Consider the following 12529-nt stretch of genomic DNA (forward strand, 5'->3'; position numbering starts at 1 on the left):
CAGCGAGGGTTTAGGATCTGGAACGCGCTGCCTGAGAGGGTGGTGGAGGCAGACTCAGTCGTGGCTTTCGAAAGGGGAGTTGGCGAAATACTTGACGGAGAACCTATTGCAGGGCGAGGGGGAACAGGCGGGGAAAGGGCGGGGGAGTGGGTCTAGTTGGGTTGCTCTTCGAATGAGCCGGCGCAGATTCGATGGGCCGAATGGCCTCCTTCTGAGCTGTACGAGTCAACGATTCTATCTGTTCGCAGTTTCTCAATTTGTGTTTCCATTGCAACATACACTCAGACTCAGTCAGTGATGACTGCTTAACTTCCGTGTGTTTCCAACACATTTTTGCAGACATTGCCTTTAAAAATAGTGATACCTAAACAGTGACAGTTTTGATAGTTCTTTTACAGTTTAATATCAGAACGTAAGAACGTAAGAAATAGGAGCAGGAGTCGGCCATTCGGCCCCTCGAGCCTGCTGCGCCGTTCCATGAGATCACGGGCTGATCTTCGACCTCAACTCCACTTTCCCGCCCGATCCCCATATCCCTCGATACCCTTCGTTTCCAAAAATCCACCGATCCCAGCCTTGACTATACTCAACGACTGAGCCTCCCCAGCCCTCTGGGGCAGAGAATTCCAAAGATTCACCCCCCTCTGAGTGAAGAAATTCCTCCTCATCTCAGTCCTCAATGGCCGACCCCTTATCCTGAGACTGTGTGACCCCTGGTTCCAGACTCCCCAGCCCGGGGGGGGAAACATCCTCTCAGCATTAATCCTCTCAACCCGAACAACGATGTCACAAACTGGATGGAAACATAAAACCATCTTATTTTTTTATTTGTTCCTGGGATGTGGGCCGTCGCTGGCAAGGCCGGCATTTATTGCCCATTCCCTCGTCGCCACTTGTGAAGGTGGTGGTGAGCCGCCTTCTTGAACCGCTGCAGTCCGTGTGGTGAAGGTGCTCCCACAGTGCTGTTAGGGAGGGAGTTCCAGGATTGTGACCCAGCCACGATGAAGGAACGGCCGATATATTCCCAAGTCGAGGGATGGTGTGTGTGTGACTGGGAGGGGAACGTGGAGGGGGTGGTGTTCCCAGGCCCCTGCTGCCCTTGTCCTTCTAGGGGTTAGAGGTCGCGGGTTTGGGAGGTGCTGCCGAAGAAGCCTTGGCGAGTTGCCGCGGTGCATCTTGTAGACGGTGCACACCGCAGCCACGGTGCGCCGGTGGTGGAGGGATCTGAGCCACCCATTAGCGGTGACGTTTTGGAAGTTTACATAGTGAAATCCTGAATATATTAAACCTTCACTTACCCTTGCCAAGAGTAATTAGTTGCTGGAGGATTGGCTTTGGCGATGCATTTGAGGGTAACTGCCTTTGTGTCTTCACTCCACTGGCCATCATACCCCGTTATGGTCACTTCCGGTGGATCTATGGAAAGAAACTCTTGCATTTATATAGCGCTGTTCACAACCACCGCACAGCAAGCTCCCACAAACAGCACTGTGATAATGACCAGCTAATCTGTTTTTTTGTTATGTTGGTTGAGAGATATGCTTTTTAACAATCACACTACACTTTACAAGTTCATCCACCAGGCTCACAACCACCTGCCCCATCGTGGATCCCCCTGAACCCATCTGGCTGGGGTTTTATTGAGTCTTGTGACCAACACGTGATGGGCTAAGCCCCTCCCAATTCAACAGCTCCACAACTATTTTAGTTGAACGTAAAATCAAGTGCCCCCCTTTGCAAAGTCACCAGAACCGATAAATTCCAAATTACATTTTTACAGTAACTTACATCAAATTTAAATTTGGTTGCCGGGGGTGATGATGCACCCCAGTCCCTCCGGCGCTCACCTCTCGCGGAAGGCCACGAGCGTATCGGTGGACACCGCGTGCTCCATCTCCAGGGACACCCCGGCTCGGATGTAACTGCGGAAGAGAGGCAGGCAGTCGGGGCTGAACGGCCCCCTCGACCGCCCGCTGCCTGGACCGGCTGATGGCCCCCCTTGGCCAGGCCCAGGAGCAGGCCTAGGAGGAGGCTTTCCGACCTGCCCGCTCCCCTCCGCACAGGGTGCCCAAAGATCATGAGTGTGGGACTGAAGCGCACCCAGAATTTGAGGAGCAGTCCCTTCAACTATTGAAAGAGGGGCTGCAACCTCACACACTGTACACAAACGTGGAACACGGACTCCTCCAGACCGCAGAAATTGCAGGCGGCCTGGGAGTACGTGAACCGACTTAAAAATCAATTGCACAGGATTGCCCCGTGCCGCACTTTGTGAGGGATATGTTGCCTGAAAGGGTGGTAGAGGCAGAAACCCTCACCACATTTGAAAAGTACCTGGATGTGCACTTGAAGTGCTGTAACCTACAGGGCTACGGACCAAGAGCTGGAAAGTGGGATTAGGCTGGGTAGCTCTTGGTCGGCCGGCACAGACACGATGGGCTGAAATGGCATCTTTTGTGCTGTAAATTTCTAAGATTCTATGTGTAAAGAATCACAGATGGTTATTGAGGCTGTGCCCCCAACAACGATTCTACATAGAAAACATAGAAAATAGGTGCAGGAGCAGGCCATTCGGCCCTTCGAGCCTGCACCGCCATTCAATGAGTTCATGGCTGAACATGCAACCTCAGTACCCCATTCCTGCTTTCTCGCCATACCCCTTGATCCCCCTAGTAGTAAGGACTACATCTAACTCCTTTTTGAATATATTTAGTGAATTGGCCTCAACAACTTTCTGTGGTAGAGAATTCCACAGGTTCACCACTCTCTGGGTGTAGAAGTTTCTCCTCATCTCGATGAAACACACTACACGACAATAACGTTTAATTTATGTAAGCATCTTTCACGTAGTAACAACTCCCAAAAGGGCATGCTCCTCCAAAGTTGAAAAGACCCCCAATTACTGTCGGCCAATCATTTAATCTACAAGCTGGAGGAATAATACCGGTTTCCTTCAGTCTATGGCCCGAAAAACGTGTTGGCTTATGACTTATTAAATCGATTTGGTTGGGATTTGTAAAATAGCAGCGAAGGGGTATTTAATCAGCTGGAACCAGCAAAAGTGATCTGTCCAGAAATCATGTAATCACGAATATCAGATTGCAGAGCTCTGGGGAAAAGGCGTGGGGGAGCGGGATTAGCTGAAGTGCCCTTGCAAGAGAGCCGGAATGGACTCGATGGGCCGAATGGCCTCCTTCTGTGCTGTAACCGTTCTGGGATTCTATCTGGGAAATGTCAACTCTCTCTGTGGGCCAGGTTCAGCGCTCCTCCGGTTTGTGGGGAGGCCGCTGCCTTGTTTCTCTCCGATGGCGGACTTAGAACTGCATTGTGTTACTTGTCTTTGTATTTTTAAACTTTATGTAGTAGTGCCGCACTTACAGAGAATTGATAATTGCACCGTGAGGTTATCCGTGCTGTTTGATGCTGAGTGGGAGATGATACACAACACCGATTGACCGTTATTGGAACTATTCGGTGCTATGTTGAATTGGCTGGTTACGGTTATCGTTCCGTTGTCGTTTGTCGTCTGGCTTGATGTGTAGTTTCCAGGGAGGGTCGAACTCCACGTGATGTCGGCGGCTGGCTTCCCATTGGCTGCTGTGCACGTTGCCACGGGCACCTGTGACACGCCGGCCTGTGCAAGAACCGCCGTGACTTTGTTGGTGGAGATTGCTTGTGGAGACAAAACAGGAGATTCATTCAATGTCTCTTTCAACTCGCGCTGGGGGCGAGGGTTTCCGCGGCGGGCGCTAACTTTCGAAAAGTCGGAGAAGCAGCGGCGGGCACTAATGGTTCTCTCCTGCCGGGAAATTCAGCTTCAGCGCTCCGAGAGGGGAGCAGGGGCGCTGAATCGTGCGCTGACCACTTCTCTCCGGGCGCTGAAGTCCGAGAGCGGGGCGATAGCGGCAGAGCGCTGAACAATGTGGAGCGCGTTGCTAACGGTATCAGAGGCTGTTTCCCTCGCTTACCGGGAAGGGCCAATGGCGGTGCACAACCTACTTGTCGGACGTTCTGCGTTGCCCGGCGACCAGCGCGATGGCCGTTACAGCCCCAAACACTCGCGCTTTGCCCCTTTAGATTTTTGCTGTAATGTGGCCCTTTTTGTTTTTTTGCCTTGGGCTTCTCTGCCCTCCACTTTTACTATTCTCCTTTCTATCTTTTGCTTCTGCCTCCATTTTATTTCCCTCTGTCTCCCTGCATAGGTTCCCATCCCCCTGCCATACTAGTTTAACTCCTCCCGCAGAGCGGAGGGCTGGGACAGCATTCAGCCATGAAACATCGAACCCTTTCAGCCGGCGCCAGACCAGCGCAAGTAACAAAGGTCGGCCGAGCTGAGGACCATTCCCGTTGATGAGCGCCCCCCCCCCCCGTGGCCAGACGAGGTGACAACACCTCCTCTTCCTGCCGCTGTTGCCGCCTGGCGATACAGCAGGCGGGGGACGGGAGGCAATTTCACATCTGGGGCGGAGAGGGGGCGCTGCGCACTTATGATGTCACAGTCTGCGAGGGGTTCGAGGCCCAGGCGATAAGTGTTAAATATTCACGATAATTCTCCATCTATTGGTCCATCGGATGGTCCAATAGAGGGAAGGTGGAAGGAAGGACAGGGTAGATACAGGGAGGGTGTTTCCCCCCCGGGGCTGGGGAGTCTAGAACCAGGGGTCACACAGTCTCAGGATAAGGGGGCGGCCATTGAGGACTGAGATGAGGAGGAATTTCTTCACTCAGAGGGGGAGTGAATCTTTGGGATTCTCTGCCTCAGAGGGCTGGGGAGACTCAGTCGTTGAGTATATTCAAGGCTGGGATCGAGAGATTTTTGGGAACGAAGGGAATGGAGGGATCGGGCGGGGAAGTGGAGTTGAGGTCGATGATCAGCCCATGATCTCATTGAATGGCGGAGCAGGCTCGAGGGGCCGAATGGCCGACGTGGGAAGGAAGGAAGGATAGGAGAGCAGGTGGGGAAAGGAAGCAAGGACCAGGAATACTCGATGTATTTTTTACAATTCAGGAACCTCCCTGCGATCAGTAAGATACAATTTGCACTCATGCGCTGCTGTTCATGTGGCACGAGGCCTTCACAAAATAGGCGATGGGAGTTCGGGGACAGCACCAAAGGGAAACGCCAAACAAGTGCATTGTGAGAAGGTTGTAAAGGTGGTCAGTAATATAGCAAAGCTCGGGAGGCTGAGTTGGCTGAAGACTCTGCCACAGAGGGCGGACCCTGGGGACAGGTGCAGCACAATAAGCAATGGACCGGCGATATTTCAGAGCTGGGACGGAGAAGTCCTGATAACTGAAAGTACGTCGGGTTTGAGCCTCAGCTCAACCAGAACCGTGAGGATCGGCACCGTTGGTGCTGGCCCGACACAACGGGCAGGGAGGTGTAATCCAGAGCAAGGGTCTGGCTGAAGAAGGGGCTTTGGGGCATGCTGGAGGTGAGAGAAAGTAATACTTGCATTTATATAGCGCCTTTCATGACAGTGAAACACTCCCTCAGTACTGCCCCTCCGACAGCGCGGTGCTCCCTCAGTACTGCCCCTCCGACAGTGCAGCGCTCCCTCAGTACTGGCCCTCCGACAGTGCGGCGCTCCCTCAGTACTGCCCCTCCGACAGTGCGGCGCTCCCCCAGTACTGCCCCTCCGACAGTGCGGTGCTCCCTCAGTACTGCCCCTCCGACAGTGCGGTGCTCCCTCAGTACGATATTGGAGTGTCAGCCTAAATCTTGTGCTCATGTTTCTGGATTGGGAATAAAAGATTGACCCATGTCCAGAGAGCAAACTCTAAACAATTAACTGATTAATACATATGTACCATGTGCTAACAATAAACATGAGTGATGGCGATGTTGCAATTTATCAGGGAGGCTTTGAGGCCTTGAAACGTTTCCTCTGCCCACCTGGGGCTTGCTTGCCGTGAAGGAGTTCCGAGTAGAGCGCTTGCTTTGGGAGTCTCGTGTCTGGGGACATGCGGACAATGTGGCCCGCCCAGCAGAGCTGGTCGAGTGTGGTCAGTGCTTCGATGCTGGGGATGTTGGCCTGGTCGAGGACGCTAACGTTGGTGCATCTGTCCTCCCAGGGGATTTGTAGGATCTTACGGAGACATCGTTGGTGATATTTCTCCGGCGACTTGAGGTGTCTACTGTACATGGTCCATGTCTCTGAGCCAGACAGGTGGGCTATACATCGACACCTGGGAGTCCCTGGCCAAAGACCAGTCTGCCCTAAGTGGAAGAAGTGCATCCGGGAGGGCGCTGAGCACCTCGAGTCTCGTCGCCGAGAGCATGCAGAAACCAAGCGCAGGCAGCGGAAGGAGCGTGCGGCAAACCGGTCCCACCCTCCCCTTCCCTCTACCACTGTCTGTCCCACCTGTGACAGGGACTGTGGTTCTCGTATTGGACTGTTCAGTCACCCGAGAACTCACTTTTAGAGTGGAAGCAAGTCTTCCTCGACTCCGAGGGACTGCCCATGATGATGATGAAACAGAAGCGGCAGAAACAATCAAAGAGCAAGTTATTGGGGTCCTTGTGCATGAAACACAAAAGGATAGTATGCAGGTACAGCAAGTGATCAGGAAGGCCAATGGTATCTTGGCCTTTATTGCAAAGGGGATGGAGTATAAAAGCAGGGAAGTCTTGCTACAGTTATACAGGGTATTGGTGAGGCCACACCTGGAATACTGCGTGCAGTTTTGGTTTCCATATTTACGAAAGGGTATACTTGCTTTGGAGGCAGTTCAGTGAAGGTTCACTCGGTTGATTCCGGGGATGAGGGGGTTGACTTATGGGGAAAGGTTGAGTAGGTTGGGCCTCTACTCATTGGAATTCAGAAGAATGAGAGGTGATCTAATCGAAACGTATCAGATTATGAGGGGGCTCGACAAGGTGGATGCAGAGAGGATGTTTCCACTGATGGGGGAGACTAGAACTAGGGGGCATGATCTTAGAATAAGGGGCCACCCATTTAAAACTGAGATGAGGAGGAATTTCTTCTCTCAGAGGGTTGTAAATCTGTGGAATTCTCTGCCTCAGAGAGCTGTGGAAGCCGGGACATTGAATATATCTGAGACAGAAATCGACAGTTTCTTTAACGCGAAGGGAATAAGGGCTAATGGGGAGCGGGCGGGGAAGTGGAGCTGAGTCCATGATTGGATCTTATTGAATGGCGGAGCAGGTTCGAGGGGCCGAATGGCCGACACCTGCTCCCATTTCTTATGTTCTTATGAATATGACTAGAGTGAATAATTGCAATGATATTTGCAGGGGGACTCATGTGTGTCTCCACCCACCCCAAGCCACACTCCGCATATTTGTGACATCTCCCCACAGATATATCTTCACATGGACAATGCTCCACGAATAATACGTACCTAGAATCGTTAACCTTATTGTTTTTTCTTTGCTTCCTGCAGGGAAGTACGTGAAATGGCATGAGTAAGCTCCATCATCTTGCAGTTCTGAAGAGTTGATTAGGATGGAACCGTCCTGCAGAGAATGGTTTCTGAAAGCTATCCGGCCGGAGTCCCCAATATTTGAGTAACTGATCCCATATAGAGGGTTGTATATTATGAATGCATTCGTCCCATTATCCTTTTTCCAGGAAGTCTGCACTAGTGTGCTGTTGTTCTTCTCTGACTGACAGGGGAGCAGAACCTCAGCCCCAACAAGGGCAGTAATGGTCTCTCCAACTGTGACGTGATTGCTGGCCACAACTGCAAGAACAGCAATAGTAGGAAACGGTTAGGGAACAACAACAATAAATTGTATTTATATAGCGCCTTTAACATCCCAAGGTGCTTCGCAGGAGTATTATAAGAAAAAAAAAAGAGGTGGAGAGGTTTAGGGAGGGTGTTCCAGAGCTTGGGACCCAGGTAGCAGAAGGCACGGCCACCGATGGTTGAGCGATTGTGATCAGGGATAATAAGAACATAAGAAATAGGAGCAGGAGTCGACCATACGGCCCCTCGAGCCTGCTCTGCCATTCAATAAGATCATGGCTGATCCGATCATGGACTCAGCTCCACTTCTCCGCCCGCTCCCCATAACCCCTTATTCCCTTATCGGTTAAGAAACTGTCTATCTCTGTCTCAAATTTATTCAATGTCCCAGCTTCCACAGCTCTCTGAGGCAGCGAATTTCACAGATTTACAACCCTCAGAGAGAAGAAATTTCTCCTCATCTCAGTTCTAAATGGGCGGCCCCTTATTCTAAGATTATGCCCTCTAGTTCTAGTCAGGAGGGCAGAATTAGAGGAGTGCAGACATCTCGGGAGGTTGTGGGGCTGGAGGAGGTTACAGAGATAGGGAGGGGCGAGGGTCATGGAGGGAATTGAAGACAAGGATGAGAATTTTTAAATTGAGGCGTTGCTTAACCGGGAGCCAATGTAGGTCAGCGAGCACAGAGGGTGATGGGTGAGCGGGACTCGGTGCGAGTTAAGACACGGGGCAGTGAGCACAGTGGGTGATGGGTGAGCGGGATTTGGAGTGAGTTAAGACACGGGGCAGTGAGCACAGGGGGTGATGGGTAAGTGGGACTTGGAGTGAGCTAGGACACAGAGCAGTGAGCACAGGGGGTGCTGGGTGAGTGGGACTCGGTGCGAGTTAGGACACAGGGCAGTGAGCACAGGGAGTGATGGGTAAGCGGGACTTGGTGCAAGTTAGGACACGGGGCAGTGAGCACAGGGGGTGATGGGTGAGCGGGACTCGGTGTGAGTTAGGACATGGGGACAGTGAGCACAGGGGGTGATGGGTGAGCGGGACTCGGTGCAAGTTAGGACACGGGGGCAGTGAGCACAGGGGGTGATGGGTGAGCGGGACTCGGTGCGAGTTAGGGCATGGGGGCAGCAGAGTTTTGGATCACCTCTAGTTTACGTCGGGTAGAATGTGGGAGGCCGGCCAGGAGTGCATTGGAATAGTCAAGTCTGGAGGTAACACAGGCAGGGATGAGGGTTTCAACAGCGGATGAGCTGAGACCAAGGGCGGAGACGGGCGATGTTACGGAGAAGGAAAGAAAGACTTGCATTTATATAGCGCCTTTCATGACCACCAGATGTCTGAAAGCGCTTTAGGGCAGGACCGGAACCAATGTCCTAGGGGGAGTGTTTGCTAGTGCTGTTGGGGAGGAGTTAAACTAATATGGCAGGGGGATGGGAACCTATGCAGGGAGACAGAGGGAAACAAAAAGGAGACAAAAACAAAAGACAGAAAGGAGATGAGTAAAAGTGGAGGGCAGTGAAACCAAAGGCAAGAAACAAAAAGGGCTACTGAATATAAAAATCATGGTTTAAAAACTAGTATTAAAACACTCTACCTAAATGCACGCAGCATTCGAAATAAAGTAAATGAGTTGACGGCACAAATCATTACAAATGGGTATGATTTGGTGGCCATTACAGAAACATGGTTGCAGGGTGGCCAAGACTGGGAATTAAACATTCAGGGGTATCTGACGATTCAGAAAGATAGACAAGAAGGGAAAGGAGGTGGGGTAGCTCTGTTAATAAAAGATGATATCAGGGCAGTTGTGAGAGATGATATTGGCTCCAATGAACAAAATGTTGAATCATTGTGGGTGGAGATTAGAGATAGTAAGGGGAAAAAGTCACTGGTGGGCGTAGTTTATAGGCCCCCAAATAATAACTTCATGGTGGGGCGGGCAATAATCAAGAGAATAATGGAGGCATGTGAAAAAGGAACGCAGTAGTCATGGGGGATTTTAACCTAGATATCGATTGGTCAAATCAAATCGCACGGGGTAGCCTGGAGGAGGAATTAATAGAATGCATACGGGATTGTTTCTTAGAACAGTATGTAACAGAACCTTCAAGGGAGCAAGCCATCTTAGATCTGGTCCTGTGTAATGAGACAGGAAAAATAAACGATCTCCTAGTCAAAGATCCTCTCGGAATGAGTGATCACAGTATGGTTGAATTTGCAATACAGATTGAGGGTGAGGAAGTCGTGTCAGAAACGAGCGTACTATGCTTAAACAAAGGGGACTACAGTGGGATGAGGGCAGAGTTGGCTAAAGTAGACTGGAAACAAGGACTAAACGGTGGCACAATTGAGGAACAGTGGAGGACTTTTAAGGAGCTCTTTCATAGTGCGCAACAAAAATATATTCCAGTGAAAAAGAAGGGTGGTAAGAGAAGGGATAACCAGCCGTGGATAACCAAGGAAATAAAGGAGAGTATCAAATCAAAGACCAATGCGTATAAGGTGGCCAAGGTTAGTGGGAAACTAGAGGATTGGGAAAATTTTAAGCAACAGCAAAGAATGACTAAAAAAGCAATAAAGAAAGGGAAGATAGATTACGAAGGTAAACTTACGCAAAACATAAAAACAGATAGATAGTAAAAGCTTTTACCGATATATAAAATGGAAAAGAGTGACTGAAGTAAATGTTGGTCCCTTAGAAGATGAGAAGGGGGATTTAATAATGGGAAATGTGGATATGGCTGAGACCTTAAACAATTATTTTGCTTCGGTCTTCACAGTGGAAGACACAATAACCATGCCAAAATTTGCTGGTCACGGGAATGTGGGAAGGGAGGACCTTGAGACAATCACTATCACTAGGGGGTAGTGCTGGACAGGCTAATGGGACTCAAGGTAGACAAGTCCCCTGGTCCTGATGAAATGCATCCCAGGGTATTAAAAGAGATGGCGGAAGTTATAGCAGATGCATTTGTTATAATCCACCAAAATTCTCTGGACTCTGGGGAGGTACTAGCGGATTGGAAAGCAGCTAATGTAACGCCTCTGTTTAAAAAAGGGGGCAGACAAAAGGCAGGTAACTATAGGCCGGTTAGTTTAACATCTGTAGTGGGAAAAATGCTTGAAACTATCATTAAGGAAGAAATAGCGGGACATCTAGATAGGAATAGTGCAATCAAGCAGACGCAACATGGATTCATGAAAGGCAAATCATGTTTAACTAATTTACTGGAATTCTTTGAGGATATAACGAGCATGGTGGATAGAAGTGTACTGATGGATGTGGTGTATTTAGATTTCCAAAAGGCATCACATAAGGTGCCACACAAAAGGTTACTGCAGAAGATAAAGGTACGCGGAGTCAGAGGAAATGTATTCGCATGGATAGAGAATTGGCTGGCGAACAGAAAGCAGAGAGTCGGGATAAATGGATCCTTTTCCGGTTGGAAATCAGTGGTTAGTGGTGTGCCACAGGGATCAGTGCTGGGACCACAACTGTTTACAATATACATAGATGACCTGGAAGAGGGGACAGAGTGTAGTGTAACAAAATTTGCAGATGACACGAAGATTAGTGGGAAAGCGGGTTGTGTAGAGGACTCAGAGAGGCTGCAAGGAGATTTGGATAGGTTAAGCAAATGGGCTAAGGTTTGGCAGATGGAATACAATGTCGGAAAGTGTGAGGTCATCCACCTTGGGAAAAAAAACAGTAAAAGGGAATATTATTTGAATGGGGAGAAATTACAACATGCTGCGGTGCAGAGGGACCTGGGGGCCTTGTTCATGAATCCCAAAAGGTTAGTTTGCAGGTGCAGCAGGTAATCAGGAAGGCGAATGGAATGTTGGCCTTCATTGCGAGAGGGATGGAGTACAAAAGCAGGGAGGTCCTGCTGCAACTGTACAGGGTATTGGTGAGGCCGCACCTGGAGTACTGTGTGTAGTTTTGGTCACCTTACTTAAGGAAGGATATACTAGCTTTGGAAGGGGTACAGAGACGATTCACTAGGCTGATTCCAGAAATGAGGGGGTTACCTTATGATGATAGATTGAGTAGACTGGGTCTTTACTCGTTGGAGTTCAGAAGGATGAGGGGTGATCTTATAGAAACATTTAAAATCATGAAAGGGATAGACAAGATAGAGGCAGAGAGGTTGTTTCCACTGGTCGGGGAGACTAGAACTAGGGGGCACAGCCTCAAAATACGGAGGAGCCAATTTAAAACCGAGTTGAGAAGGAATTTCTTCTCCCAGAGGGTTATGAATCTGTGGAATTCTCTGCCCAAGGAAGCAGTTAAGGCTAGCTCATTGAATGTTTTCAAGTCAAAGATAGATAGATTTTTAACCAATAAGGGAATTAAGAGTTACGGGGAGAGGGCGGGTAAGTGGAGCTGAGTCCACGGCCAGATCAGCCATGATCTTGTTGAATGGCGGAGCAGGCTCGAGGGGCTAGATGGCCTACTCCTGTTCCTAATTCTTATGTTCTTATGTTCTTTACAGCCAATGAAGTACTTTTGAGATTAGTCACTGTTGTATTGTGGGAAACGGGGCAGCCAACCTGCGCACAGCAAACTCCCACAAACAGCAATGTGATAATGTCCCAGATCATCTGTTTTTGTTTTGTTGAGGGATAAATATTGACCACGACACCACGGATAACCCTACTGCTCTTCTTCGAAGTAGTGCCATGGGATCTTTTACGTCCACCTGAGAGGGCAGATGGGGTGTCGGTTCAACGTCTCATCCGAAAGACGGCCCTTCTGAAAGTGCGGACATTGCACTGGAGTGCCAGCCTAGCTTTGCAGAGGTGGAAATAGGCGGAT

General features: G+C 49.8%; 1 protein-coding gene across 1 annotated transcript in view; it reads right to left on the reverse strand.

Annotated features, from left to right (window-relative positions):
* LOC139240427 (nectin-1-like) overlaps positions 1 to 12529 on the reverse strand; it is a 43637-nt gene that overhangs the window by 25091 nt on the left and 6017 nt on the right. Inside the window, exons 2-4 of the mRNA XM_070868943.1 lie at positions 7366 to 7707; positions 3379 to 3672; positions 1299 to 1416 (exon numbers count right to left, since the gene is read on the reverse strand). Of these exons, the coding sequence (XP_070725044.1) occupies positions 1299 to 1416; positions 3379 to 3672; positions 7366 to 7707 (754 nt within the window). The remainder of the gene's footprint in view (positions 1 to 1298; positions 1417 to 3378; positions 3673 to 7365; positions 7708 to 12529) is intronic.

Source organism: Pristiophorus japonicus, chromosome 31, assembly GCF_044704955.1.
Source record: "Pristiophorus japonicus isolate sPriJap1 chromosome 31, sPriJap1.hap1, whole genome shotgun sequence".
Classification (NCBI taxonomy): Eukaryota; Metazoa; Chordata; class Chondrichthyes; family Pristiophoridae; genus Pristiophorus; species Pristiophorus japonicus.